This window comes from Balaenoptera borealis, assembly GCF_965194805.1.
Source record: "Balaenoptera borealis genome assembly, chromosome: 6".
NCBI lineage: Eukaryota > Metazoa > Chordata > Mammalia > Artiodactyla > Balaenopteridae > Balaenoptera > Balaenoptera borealis.
Window position 1 is genome coordinate 26054887 of NC_138863.1, and position 15061 is coordinate 26069947.

The 15061-nt window shown below is 34.0% G+C and overlaps 1 protein-coding gene across 1 annotated transcript in view; it reads right to left on the reverse strand.

Moving 5' to 3' along the window:
- CPS1 (carbamoyl-phosphate synthase 1) overlaps positions 1 to 5268 on the reverse strand; it is a 141878-nt gene extending 136610 nt beyond the window's left edge. The window contains exon 1 of the mRNA XM_082396353.1: positions 4995 to 5268. Within this exon, the coding sequence (XP_082252479.1) occupies positions 4995 to 5120 (126 nt within the window). The 5' untranslated portion in view covers positions 5121 to 5268. The remainder of the gene's footprint in view (positions 1 to 4994) is intronic.
- Between the last annotated feature and the right edge of the window lie 9793 nt (positions 5269 to 15061).

Genomic DNA, 15061 nt, shown 5'->3' on the forward strand with positions numbered 1-15061 from the left:
TGGATAAAATCCATCCTTAAAATGTATCTAGGGACTTCCGTGGTGGCACAGTAGTTAAGAATCTGCCTGTCAGTGCAGGGGACACAGGTTCAAGCCCTAATCTGGGAAGATCCCACATGCCGCGGAGCAGCTAAGCTCGTGCGCCACAACTACGGAGCCTGCGCTCTAGAGCCTGCGAGCCACAATTACTGAACCCACGTGCCTAGAGCCTGTGCGACGCAACAAAGAGAAGCCTCTGCAGTGAGAAGCCCGCACACCGCAACAAAGAGTAGCCCCTGCTCACCGCAACTAGAGAAAGCTCACGCACAGCAACAAAGACCCAATGCAGACAATACATGAATAAATAAATGTATCTATATGTGGTAAAAGTCTAATACAATAATTAGTCTTGAAAATGCATAATAAATTTACCCCTACTCCCACCCCTAATATGTACAAAGAGGTTCCTATATAATAATGAATTCTATTTCCCATGAATGTCTTTAAAGCTACTACAATATAATTAAATGATTCTAATCGTAGGAGTTTTTGTGGTTGTCAATTTCTAATCAAATGACAACAGCTCCTCAAAGGTTGAGCTAAATAGCTATTTCTACGTTACAATCAGAATATAATATCTTACTAAATGAAAACGTTTCAAAAGGAATAGTGATTCTGGGGGTTCATTCATATCTGAAGTACAAGAGTGAAGGACACTTGGACTGTTAGGTTCCTGGCTTAACTGTAACACAGGTTACCATTTTTATAAATGAGTGGATTAATGTTAGAAGCAGTACTTATTGAATCCTTTTCTATTCATAAGGAACTTAACCTTTTCAACTTAATACCTTTCATTCCCAAATTTGCAAGTAAAAATAAAACTATTTAGTCTTAGTGACTTTCTAAGACTTGTGAACTCAGAATTTTTTAATTTGTAAGTTTCCTGCAGTCAGAGACTATCCACTTATTATCTATTTGTTTCAACTTATTATTCTCCCTGTATACTCCCAGGGTACAAGTTTCATGTTTATTTGTTAAATAAATAAATAAATAGGATATTAAGATGTACATCCTAACTTTTGGAATTGAATTCAACATAGTGAAAAAAAAAAAATCTGCTTCATAGTCCTTGAGTCTAATTCATTATAAGCAATATCTTCCTAGAGATAGGTTTGCTATTAAGGCAAAGGTGAAAAAATCATCAAAGATATTTGAGAAGTTTTATCAGATATCTTGTCATTGTAATAATTTGTAGCCCACAAAAACATGAAGAAACTCTGATCTAACTTTCTATTAAGTCCTTCTACTAAAATGTATAGAATAGAATGTTTTTTAAGTATCAAGTTTTTACTTTTTGGAAATCAAGCCCTTGTCAGCTGCATCATTTGCATATATTTTCTCCCAGTCCATAGGCTGTCTTTTCATTTTGTTTATGGTTTCCTTTGCTGTGCAAAAGCTTATAAAACTGATTAGGTCCCATTTGTTTATTTTTGTTTTTATTTCTATTGCCTTGGGAGACTGACCTAAGAAAACTTTGGTATGATTATGTCAGATAATGTTTTGCTTATGTTCTCTTCTAGAAGTTTTATGGTGTCTTGTCTTGTATTTAAGTCTTTAAGCCATTTTGAGTTTATTTTTGTGTATGCTGTGAGGGTGTGTCCTAGCTTCATTGATTTACATGTAGCTGTCCAACTTTCTCAATACCACTTGCTGAAGAGACTGTCTTCTCCATTGTATATTCTTGCCTCCTTTCTCGAAGATTAATTGTCCATAGGTGTGTGGGTTTATTTCTGGGCTCTCTCTTCTGTTCCACTGATCCATATGTCTGTTTCTGTGCCAATATCACATTGTTTTGATTACTGTAGCTTTGTAGTATTGTCTGAACTCTGAGAGGTTTATGCCTCCTGCTTTGTTCTTTTTCCTCAGGATTGCTTTAGCATTTCTGGGTTTTTTATGATGCCATATAAATTTTAGGATTATCTGTTCTAGTCCTGTGAAAAATGTCATGGGTATTTTGACACATATTGCATTAAATCTGTAAATTGCTTTAGGTAGTATGGCCATTTTAAAATATTAATTCTTCCAATTCAAGAGCATGGGGATATCTTTCCATTTCTTTGAGGGATGACTCAATTTCCATTATTAATGTTTTGTAGTTCTCAGCATACAGGTCTTTCACCTCCTTGGTGAGGTTTGTTCCTAAGTTTTTTTTTTTTTTTTTTTGATGTGATTTTAAAAGGAATTTTTTGTTTACATTTCTTTTCTGATATTTCATTGTTATTGTAAAGAAATGCAATCAATTTCTGTATCTTAATCTTGTACCCTGCTACCTTGCTGAACAGTTTTTACTTTTAAAATATTTTATAGATTTTTAAGCACTGATCATGTGTGATGGTCACACAATTCTTCGAGTAAATCAAGAATTGTTTCCACACTACGGATGACAAAATTTGGGTTCAGAGAGAATATGTGACTTGACTAAGTTCAGAGCATTGAAAAATGAATAAGAAACGTTAGAATCCAAGTCTTTTTATTCCTATCCAGTGTGTTTTCCACTGCAAGGTACAACTGGCTGAATGTAATAATGAGCACTGAAAATTTTAGATACTAATAGAAAAAGATTACTGTCTCTAGAGATTTCATATTTTATGGTGGTTGATCATTTATACCCTTGATATCAAATTCCTTTAAAATGTAGAGTACCTTGAAATTCTTTCTTCTTCCTTATAAGTGAAATATAACTGTGCCTATTAACAAGGTACACTCTATAAATATTAGCTACAAACAAACGCATGAGGAAGGACCACATAAAAGTCCAAGTGCGTCACTGCTGTCGTCAAACCCACTCTCCTTGTCCGAAAGTGACCTCCAAAGACATTGAAAAGGCAACCCATTTACACTGCAGTGCTTATATATCTGACCCCAGGGTATCTTCCACAATCCATTTACTATCTATAACTGGCTATAATGTTATTAACCTTTAGTGACTAGTCTCATTGCCCTTCACTGACCATATATAACTATATCCTAATGATTTTAACTATCTTTAAAATGGGATACTCATATAAAAAGAGTAAGTTTAAATATATCTTTCTAAGAGAATTGAGTTTTAAAAGTGAAGGCATGAAGAAAAATTGGTAGAGGACTGTTTCAAAATAAGTTCCCTTGGATTGCTGTATAGAATTTTAATTCACTACTGTGAAGTTCAAGAACTTCTATTTTTCATGCCTGGCATTCCTCCAAAACTTTGGCCAGAAATGATTGAGTATGAGTAATGGCTTTTACACTGTGAAATGATGGCTTATTCCTCCTACAAACTTGTCATTCTTAGCTGTGAACTTTGGCAGACCCTTAAAACAGATCTGCCACCATGAACTAGAACTACTTTCACAGTGGACCATCCACATAATTAAACCATTTTGTTGTAGTTGTGGTTGTATAGAGCGCTTATTATGATAGTGGAGAATTGGCTTCTAGTATCAGTCACATCTATGCCATTTTAAGTAGTTACTCAATTTCTTTTTTTCTGATGTCTGATGGAGATACACCTAACTCTATCTACCTATTTTTGTGAGAAGAAAAAGATATTCCAAGGGACACAACTTCAAAGTCTTAAAAGACATGTCTAACTTTAGGCAATACAATTCATCACTATTTATTCTCTCTGAAGTGATATAGGAGTACCCTTGTGATATTACTAACACTAAACTGAAACCAAATATTCACTCTCATAGCTTATATGTAGTCACTCTATCTTTGATGATGGTTTAGAACATATCTCCTTTCTGGCTCTCTTGTTACAATTAAACTGAACCCAAGAAAATGGCTGTTCCTGGGTTTCTTAATTTAGAATGGTAGTTTCTTATACTTTCTCTTGAGATCTTGAGATCTCTTTTTCTTTCTCTCTCTCTCCCCACCATACCTACTCCTTCAGACCTCCTTTCTCTTTCTGTCTCCCTCTTCCTTCTGCTTTTTTTCACCCCTATTTCTTTCCCACTCCAGTCAGTGGAGGTCACGAGAATCTATGGGCGTTGCTTAGCCCTGTAGATATCATTTGGGTTAAAATCATACTGAATCCTTCCTTGAGCAATCTAAGCAATAGAAGCTGGGGAAGTATTTGTAGGATTTTTAGCCAACCCACTGAGCACACAAAGTATAAGCAGTACACTCAAAACTATTACAACCTATGTTTACATCAACAGCTAGAGTTTGTTTGGGTTTTTTTTCCTACTTCACTTTTTACAGCTCTTACTACTATAGAAGCAATATATTTAAAGCTACTGTGATTACTTAAATTTTATATTCACTAAAGATGATTTTCATTAGCAAAGTTCCCTTGTAGTAATTTCAGATTTCTCTGGGAATAAATGTCTTCATAAAGGTATAGGAAGGAACAGAAGTTCCTACAGGAATTTCATAACTCACTGGTGGGGGCGGGGGAGGAGCACTTAATGTTCTCCTCCTGAACCTGCTCCTCAGTTACAGATACATTCAGAGAGACAGGTTCATCAGCTGATAATTGCCTTAGTGTCTTAATCTGCAAAATAAATATAATAAATTTGTCCTTCTAAAAGAAGAGCTAAGAGGGAAAAGGAAAAAAGCAAAGGAAGTGTCTACATGATGATCTGTAAATATCAAAATTATGTAGATATTTTCCTCTCAACATTTTTTCCCAGAAAACTTTACAGTGAGCCAACACAGAATAGGGGTTAAACACACTACCTACAGCCATGTGGCTCATGTACATATAAACAACTCCATGCTTGAACCCAAAGTGTGAGCAATACTGTCTGGGCACAAGCAGAGCCCTGATAGCCTTCTGAAAAATTTGTTTTCTAAACAGAACACTTACTTTTTTACATATTCACAGGAATTGTGATCCTTCTTTATGTTGGGTGAAAATTAGTAAGTTAGTAGTTCAGAACTATGTTTTTCCTTTGTAAGAGACACCTTTGCTTCATGATAAACTACACCCCATATAATCTTATTTGAATCAATGAATACGGGAATAATACCTTGACAGAAAGGAGCCTGATGCCAGGTCTTGAAAATTTCCATGGATGGTGTGCAGTCACATTGTTTAAGCCAAAACCTGTCTTCAGGGTCTTCACCACTTTGCAAGCTGTCAAAATCCTCATCATTTTGAAGACGTTGATTTGTGACTAAAAATAAATGAAATTGCATATACTTTATGAGAATTTTGCTATAAGATTTTTAAATTAATGTGAAGAAAGCTGGGGGTGTGCAATCTGGTGTTTAAGGCTGACTGCACAATGATCTTTGAAATTCCATTCATTCTGTCATTAAATGTCTTCGGCCATAGCTCCTCCTTCTCTTAAGCCCTCCTCCTGAGGTAATGTCCAGAGATGTTCCATGGACATGTAATACAAATTGCAACACATCAAACACTACCTTCTCCTGCTGAAATAATGCTAGTGTTGTGGAAAACCAGTCATCTGTCAAAGGAATTGCTTATGCAGCTGAATAGAATGATCTAGAAGCAGTGGACAACCTCAGGAATATCACTTGCCCTAAAAAGTAGCAACTTTCTAATAATGCTAAGGATCAAAGGTTTTTGCTTCTGTGAGATGTAATGCCTAATTTGCCTTACAAGACATTTTGAATTCCCAAAGAAACTGAAGACTTGTGACTTTCTGCTTGGAAAAGACAATGGAAATCACAGAGTAAAAAGGACATCAGAATAAGTTTTCTCCACAAATATAGAACAAACCTTTCTACATTGCGTTTTTTTTTTTTTTTTTTGAGTTAATAGTGTATTATTACATTCTTACCATTGCATTGTTCTTTGTTCCAAATTTTAAAGCAATCAGTAATATCAACTAAAACACAACTGGAGCAAAGTAGCCTACTTCTATCCCTCTTAATTTTTCAATTTGTAAAAAGTATATGAAATAATGGTAAACATTGATTTTAATGAGTACACATTCCTAAGTCAAGATTTTTTTAGTTGTTTAATTGTTACATATAAAATTCTCAAAACGTGAATATTTGTGTTTCAACCTGAGTTGAAATTGATTCACTTAGCCCTCAATCCCATGTTTAATCAGGCAGTCAAAGGGTCTCATTGGCTGGAGGAAGCTCTCACTTAAGTCATGTGTTTATGTAGATTAGGAAGCTCTGCAGTATTATCCTTTGATATCCTTGCAAAGGAGGCCAAGAAATAAAGGTTTTTTCCTAGCACTTTTCACAATGGAAAAGATGACATAGAATGGCACAGAGATTGTAAACTTCATGATGTAGGATGAGTGCTAGAATTAAGTTGGGGGGGGGGGTTGAGGATTTTTTTGTTTTTAAGGAACAAAGTTTAAACTCCATCTTCTTCTGCCTTACTTAATGCATTCATGTATAAACATTCTCTGAAGCCAAACTGTTTCACAGCTCCTGGTGATAGAAGACTGAAAAAACAGTCTCAATCTAGTGTATATATTTAATAAAATAAGTAATATCTGGTAGTGTGTCCAAATACAATGGAGAAAGAGAAAGAAAGAAAGAAAGAGAGAGAGAAAGGGAGAGAGAAAGGAAGAGAGAGAAAGGGAGAGAGAAAGGAGGAAAGAAGGAAGGAAGGAAGGAAGGAAGGAAGGAAGGAAGGAAGGAAGAAAAAGATCAACTCCCTTGTGCATGTTCAGTAAAATTTAAATATGTGATTATGTTGAACCATATTATCTTGAAGGATTCAAAGAGTATACCAAATAGATGCAGGGGAAAAAAGCAGAAGGGACAGCATGAGCAATAGCACAGATACATGAAACCATATGGCATATTAAAAAAAAAAAAAAAAAGCTAAAACAGTCTGCTAAAGCCTAGGTGCACAGTACAGGTTAGGGAAATGAAGAGGAACTGTAACAAGGAAGATTATGTGTGCTTTAAAATGGTTGGTCTTAATCCATAAATAGTGTTCATGGTAGTCATGAAAGTGTTTTGAACAAAGGTGATATTACTGTGAAAGAAAGATTATGGAAAATGAACTGAAGGAGGATGAAACTAACAGAAGAAAAACTCCCAACTCAAAGAACTAAGAGCTTAGAAACAGAACTTACTGGTTTAGACCAGTAAGTACGATAGGCCGTGGACTCACCCTTGTCTATATACATAAAAAATATAGATAGTGAGGATTTGTCTTTCTCTATAAGAAAAATAACATGTACTTATCACAAAAAAAATTTTAAGATGCACAATAAATTTAAATCAGTCATAGTCCCATTACCCAGAGGTACCCATGCAATGAACACTGTGGTATGTTTCCTCCCTTTATTCCCTACACTTTGGGGTACTAAGGAGTCCAGAACTTAAAGAAGGAAAGACATTAGTAAGTGACTTCATAACCACTTTTAACAGTTGACCAAAAAGCATGGTGAACTGAACATGGTTTTCCAAAAAGATGTCAACAACTTTAGGGTACAATTCCATAACTCTAGAACCTAAAGAAAAATATAAGCCTGAGAATTGTAATGGGCTTTCACTTTTGTCAGTAAAAGGTCCTGGATGTAGGCTATGGTCCATGTTTCTAGTCACCATAATAAAAGAGGAAAGGGAAGAAGATTTGGAGAGTTTGGTTAAATATTCTGAAAATTCATCCATCATGATTCTACAATTATCTCAGGAATTGGAAAGACCAATAAATTAAATGGTGGGTAGTTTCAGATTTGAGTGTTCAGGGTGGACTGAAATCTACAACCAAACTGAAAAAGAAAATTATGTTAGTTAGTAAGGGAGTTTACATTTGGATAGATCAAAGGGGTGAGGTGATAAGAGTTGATTAGTAGTGAATATGAAAGTCATAAAGATAGCAGAAATATTACACTTTTGTGAAAGACATTTTTTCAACACACTTTAAAAGAAAGTATTTTTCAGGTTGGAATGATTTTTTTCTCTGATCCCATTTGCATGGTCCTCCTCTCACATAAGCTATCCGCATACAACTAAGCAGGGTAAAAGCATGCACACATGTACACACAGAAGGTTGGCGGAATCTGTATTTGAAATGTATTTTGTATGAGCCAGGTCATTAAGGGTTCTCTAATCTTATAAGTCACTCACTCAAAACAGCAAAATACTGTTTATGAATTTAGCCCTTCTTTTCTACTGATACATTTATTATAGTTATCACAGTTTACAGCATTAGGCTATTTTCCTCTGTACAACCCCATATGGAAAATTAAGAATTATTCAAACTAAACATTTCTCAGTATTGATGAAGTAACATTCTAGTACTTTTTAATCTAGTGCTGATAAAGCATTTTATTTCCTCCATAAAGTGGAAAATGCATATGTATATATATATATATAATATATATATATGAATAAATATGTATTTATGTGTTTATGCAGAGAGATTAAAATATGTATGTATATATAGAGAGAGAGCAAGAAAAGTATCCTTAACTAATACAATTATTTATCATTTCGTAAGAGAAATGAAAGCACTCAGCCTTCCAAATCCCTGAGAAGACTTAATTTGATGAATTTGTCATTAGGGTATCTGGTATTGAAAATGGTGCTATATCCAGCACTAAGTGGTAGTTATTTTCCTCTGTTACTTAGAGAAATTTGGAAAGCACTGAAAAATAGATAATAGCCTACTCCCAAAACATAACCTCTGTTAATATTTTAGCATATCTTCCTCTAGCATTTATTTCTATATACAAGTCATAATTTTGAAAACAGTGATCAACTTGCGTTACGCTTTTGTGAGGTAATATTATATTTAAGGTATGTTCAATGTTATTACATGTTCTTTTCAAACCTTAATTGAAATGGCTACAAAATATTTCATTTTCATTGCTTCTATTGTTGCTACAAAGCATATCAATATTGCCATTTTTTATAAATATTGCCAAATTTCTCTTCAAAAAGAATGTACCCATCTACATACCAATCACAATGTGAATGTCCCTTTCAATACACCCTTGCCAACTCTAGGTGTTATCTTTCATTTGCTTATTTGAGCACAGGAAATGATATTTTGTTTTCATTTGAATTTTAAATTACTAGTGAAGTCGAACACTTCCATATGCCTTTACTTAGTACTATTTCTCCTTTTTTTCTTACATCTTTTTGTTCCCATTAATCCATTCCCATTAATGATCAAGAAAGCCTCTTAAAAGGAAACGTAAAGCAACACTGATTGACAGCCTGTATTTCTACTAATTTCAAGTGTCCTCTTCATTTGGACGATCCATTGATATAAGTAAGGGAGACCTGCTACCATTTGGGAAAAATTAGACCAGCTCATCCTGGATAATAAAGGCTTTAGGTTTTGGAATAAAGAGAAAATAATGGCATTAGTAATTCCTTCTTAAAAAGTACAGAAACTGCCAACAGCTTTCTTGAAGTGTGTCTTACTAAGGAATGAATAGAGACAACTCTAAGAAAGTGATGCATCTTTCAAAAAGTCTCTAATATAGCAAGCATGCAAGAGGTGCTTCTGAAAAATGATTGAATGAATGAATTGGTTCCTGTGTACTGAGTTCCTGCCTGATCAATGACATTTATTTAAGCAGAAAAATAAAATTATGTCAGATGAACATAAGAGGAAGTAAAGATGCTTTGGAATAGGAAAAGAGAGCTGTCAATTAAGAATTATACAAAAGACGATAAATTTAAGGCAAGAAGTAAGGTACGTCTGGAGAGCAAATAAACTCAGAGTAGAAGAAAATAAAGAACCACCCCCTTCAAAAAAGAAGTTCTATTTTGTGTTTGAGCAGGGATGCATGAAGATAGAATAGAAAAGGTAGAAGTGATTATTATGGTTCAATTCTGATTTTTATTAGCCTAATATAACAAGGAACACTGTCACAAGTGGGGATATGGACAAAAAAGGGCTACTCTTTGAAGAAAAGTGGTGTGGATTTGTACCTACATAAAAAAGCAATCCCACTACTGGGCATATACCCTGAGAAAACCATAATTCAAAAAGAGTCATGTACCAAAATGTTCATTGCAGCTCTATTTACAATAGCCAGGACATGGAAGCAATCTAAGTGTCCATCGACAGATGGATGGATAAAGAAGATGTGGCACATATATACAATGGAATATTACTCAGCCATAAAAAGAAATGAAATGGAGTTATTTGTAGTGAGGTGGATGGAGTTAGAGTCTGTCATACAGAGTGAAGTAAGTAAGAAAGAGAAAAACAAATACAGTATGCTAACACATATATATGGAATCTAAGGAAAAAAAAAAAAAGATCATGAAGAACCTAGTGGTAAAACGGGAATAAAGACACAGACCTACTAGAGAATGGACTTGAGGATATGCGGATGGGGAAGGGTAAGCTGTGACAAAGTGAGAGAGTGGCATGGACATATATACACTACCAAACGTAAAATAGATAGCTAGTGGGAAGTAACCGCATGGCACAGGGAGATCAGCTTGGTGCTTTGTGACCACCTAGAGGGGTGGGATAGGGAGGTTGGGAGGGAGGGAGATGCAAGAGGGAAGAGATATGGGAACATATGCATATGTATAACTGATTCACTTTGTTATAAAGCAGAAACTAACACACCATTGTAAAGCAATTATACTCCAATAAAGATGTTAAAAAAAAAAAAAAAAGCATATACTTTCTCTCATCATAGAAACTAGGATAAGCTGGTAGAAAGATTCCTCAAATAAAGTTTGGCCAGGGAGAAGATTTGTCAATAATGACAATAGATGTTAGGTTGTTAGGTGATGAGGTTTTTTAATAACCAGATGTCTTTGAAAATCCAATCAAGTAAGACACATTCATTAAGGTCCAGTTGGCATTTTGAGGAATAGAAGGTGAAGAACCAAGTTCCTGAATGTGCTTATCAATCTAACATTTGATAGCATAAAGGTTGAAGTGTTTCAAAGGAAGGTGAAAAAATGAAGCTGGAAAAGAGACCTTGACCCCATTTGTAAAAAAATCTTAAAGAGAACAGGTTAGTTGGTACAAGCAGCATGTGTTTGTAAAGAATAAATCTTATGATACCAATTTCCTGCCTTTAAAAAAGAGACATTATTACCAGACTATGTAGAAACGTTAGACGTAACCGACTTTAATTCACGAGCATTGAGTATATATTCTAGACCATTATTAGGTGCATACACATTTGCTGGAGAATGTATATAAATGTAGGAGGGTGTAGTGAATTACCCAGTGAGTAAAACAAGCTTTCTATGATTTGTGGGATTAGAAGAGCAGAGTGGACAATGCCTTAGAAAGTTGATTCAGAATTCACAGTGACCTTGGCAAACTGAAGACATAGTCAAACACAAACAGATTAAAGTACAAGCAAAGGGAGGTCAAGTGTAAGTTAGTCCAAAAAGAGGAAGAAAAACAAGCTACAAATACAAGTTGTAGAGGACTGATTATATAGAAGTAGGTCAAAAAGCATATGTAGCAGTCATACAGTATAGCAACTGCCCAAAGTTAGTCATAATAAGCTGTAATCATTAAAGTTGTAAATCATTGAATCATAAATTATACAAAGAAGGAAGAATTTAGAGTGAACTTTAAGAAAGAAAACTCAAAGTCACTAGAAAGTTAAATATTAAATAACTTGAAACACAAAAAATAAAATTTTGACATTAAGATAACTATAAATTTAAAATCATGTCATGTAGGATTCCTAATCAAAAGCTTTCAATCTTCCTAAAAGTCTAAAAAATTTTTAAAGAGGAAATTCTTGGGTAATAAGTTTTAAAAATCCTACAATAGAAGCTAAAACATTGGAATTTATAACCACAATATATTAGCATATACCTATATCTATAGAGAGAGATATATACACCATTTACTATTATGCCAGTAAGTGCAAATAAGTATTTAAATAAATCAATTTTAATGAGTCCAATGATGATAAATATGATCCTGCTTGACAGTTGAGGTACTTGCCATTTTTTGATCACCTACTAAGTGCCATCCCTTGAGCTAAGCACTTGGAATGCCTTTTTTGCTAATCTTAAAAGCAATCTCTGCACTAAATGTAGCTAATAATATCCCTATGTCATAGATGAAGATGGTGAGTGTGTCCCAGAGAGTTTAGCTTGCCCATGATCACACAGCTAATAAGTTGCAAAGCCAAGATCAGAACTCAGCTCTTAGCCAACGTCCATTCTTTTTCCAGCATGTCAAGTATATCTGGGAAAAGCAGAGGCAACAACATGAAATGACTTAGAAAGAGTAGGCTGGTTAAGATCAATTTCGCAGAAAGAATACATGATTGTAGAAGTTGCAATGCTCAGAAATACCATGACATTACCTGGAAATGGATAAAATGTAACTTCAGTAAAAATCAAAGAATGAGAAAGAAGAAAGTATCCATAACTTCTTTGATTTATTATGTTTAAAATTAAAATAATATAAAAAATGAAGAAGGTAATATAGAAATAAAACTATAATTTTTTTCCAATAATCTATCTAGTAGAACTAATTGGCCTGGGAGTCATACTTCTAGTTAGCTAACTGATTCAGCCCAACTTACCTAAAATAGCAAAGGAAATTTTATATTTTTCTGTGTTACATCCTATTGCTTTAAGTTACTTACTTCAGAATCTGAATAATTTAATGCCATTGAATTTTCATGATTGCTCATAAAGTTAGAATTGCTAAATGAATAACCTATTCAGGAACTATTTACTGAATGCTTTCTATGTATCAGATGCTGTATAACAGGAAACAGGATTGTTTTCAACTAAAAGATACTCTGTAGGAAATTAATTTCTTTTTAAATGTATTGCCTAAACTATCATCAAACAGAGAACATAATAATTATGTAATAGTTTTATATACCTGAAAGTGATTTTTAAGATCATCTTTTCTAATTGCTGTTTTATAGATATAAGAAATAGATATCTAAATAAGCCAAAGTTATCTCATTATTTTTGAGTTAATACCAAATCTAAAGCCTTTAGTAGAAATCGCTGTAGAAAAGTAAGTTCCTAACAATTACTACCTTTCAAATAGAAATAATTTTGTAAATGATGGAACAGTTAGTGAAAGAGACTAACAACTACATAAATCAAACTCTACACTTAATTTTGGCCTAAACATGCCTACAACATAAATTTCATAAAATGGAATGACTAAATCATTAGGAAATTGTCACTCTAAACAGTAAAATATTTCTAAGGAAAATTAAACAATTTAATTCATCACCAGCCTTTTTTGCACAATGATTATCACTGCAACAAAATCATCTTGTGCTGAACAGAACAAACAGCTCTGATGGGCTTGTTAATTCTTAACTTTTGCCAAGAGTAAACACAAAAGATTTTGCAAGGCTCTAAAGAGCAACCGTAGCCATGAGGAGGGGTTACCCATGGTACTCCAGGTCATGTGCTGGGAGAGTACTGGATCCTCTTTAAATTAAATATATTTGAGGATCACAAAGAAGCAAGTTGTGCAACGTGTCTTGAAATTTCCGACCTCGTGAAGTAAGGGGCGGCAGGTTACATGGGAATGACGTAGAAGATTTTTTTTTCTAAACTAAAAACAGGTCACCCACGCACATTCCTACTCTACCCCCTTTATAGTATATTTGTTACGTTAAATCTGATTTCTTTCATGACCTCTCCTGGACCAAGTTCCCTTGAAAACTTGGTCCAGGAAGGTATATTCCACCCTCCTAACTATCAGATCACCACTCTCACAAACAGTAAAGTTCCATCTTTCTAAACTAGTATTGCAAATTTCCATGAATGGACCACACAGCTACTTCTTCTTCCAGATTTGGAGATTCCTAAATTGGGTCATTGAAAGGTGGGGTGCCTTTTTTTATTTTATCGAGGTTAAAAAATTTTGGAGGAAAGTAATGCTGTAGAGGGAAAAAAGAAAAACAAGAAGGAGACAGAGAAGGGGAGAAAGAAGAGGAGGAAAAAAAATCTTCATCCTTCAATGCTACAAACTGCTAACAGTCAAAAATGCCTGTTTGGATTTTAACTGCTGACATTCCCTGGGGTGTTGAAGAATTAAGTGTTTTATTCTGGTATTGTTTATTTGATGTCATTTACTTTTAACCTCTACTTGACTTAATCAAGATCATCCTCAGCTGAAAGGAAAAGGGAAATATATAATGTTGTTGCTATTGGACTCAAGGGATTGATTATTTCAAGAGAACATTCTTGAAAGCTTTGCAGACCGAAAAAGCACGGGATTGAGCATTAAAAAGTTGCAGACTGTGTCAAGGTTTCAAAAATTTGTTTTTAAAAGCTAATTGAATGGGATTAGAAGTTGAAGTTAATCAGTAATAATAAAAATCCGACAAAAGAAATGATTAGACATTTTGTAAAAAACAGTAAGACAAATGAAAGAAATAAAGTTGTATAAAGGAAGAAGTATTATCACCATGTTACTTACTATGGATGGGACACCAATATGTAACTTGGAAAAAAAAGGGTTGTCAAGTTAGAAAATATTTGTACTAAAATTGGTGACTGCATTCCTCAAATTATTAAAGACCCTGACTTAAAAAGTCACTTGTCCGTACATGTCTGTTTTTCTACCATTAATTAACTGGATTAATTATTACTTGATTAATTAATCAATACTTCTTTATTATAACAAAACAAAGAGAGTTTTTAGGGACATAGATTAGTTATAAATTATTGCTACTCCCAACACAAACCAAGGATTCTCTCAAAAATATATCTCGTTCTTCTCCAAATTTGCAAATAGTAAAATTATACATCCTTTAGATAAATTGATTGTGTGATAAACCTTTACATAAAAGACAGGTCTTTTATTAGGACAATTTTTTTCTTATTTTTCTATTCATATAAGTTTTGAAGAATTAATAGCTAATGAAAATTACTGAAACCTTCAACTAAAGTTCTTTTAGGGGTGTCATTTAATTTCCCTGTTCACATGCAAATCAGAGCACCTGTGATCTAATGACCATTCTGTTAACATTATATGAAAAGAATTGCTATCCACTAGACTACATAACTCTCATCTTTCATTTTTAATGTACAGCGTAAGAAAAATTAGAAATTTCTTTATTGTGAAGATATCCCGATACGTATCTTGCTAATACTTAAAAGCAATTGAAATATCACAGTGAACTGAGAAAACAGAACTCAAATCCAAGAATAAACT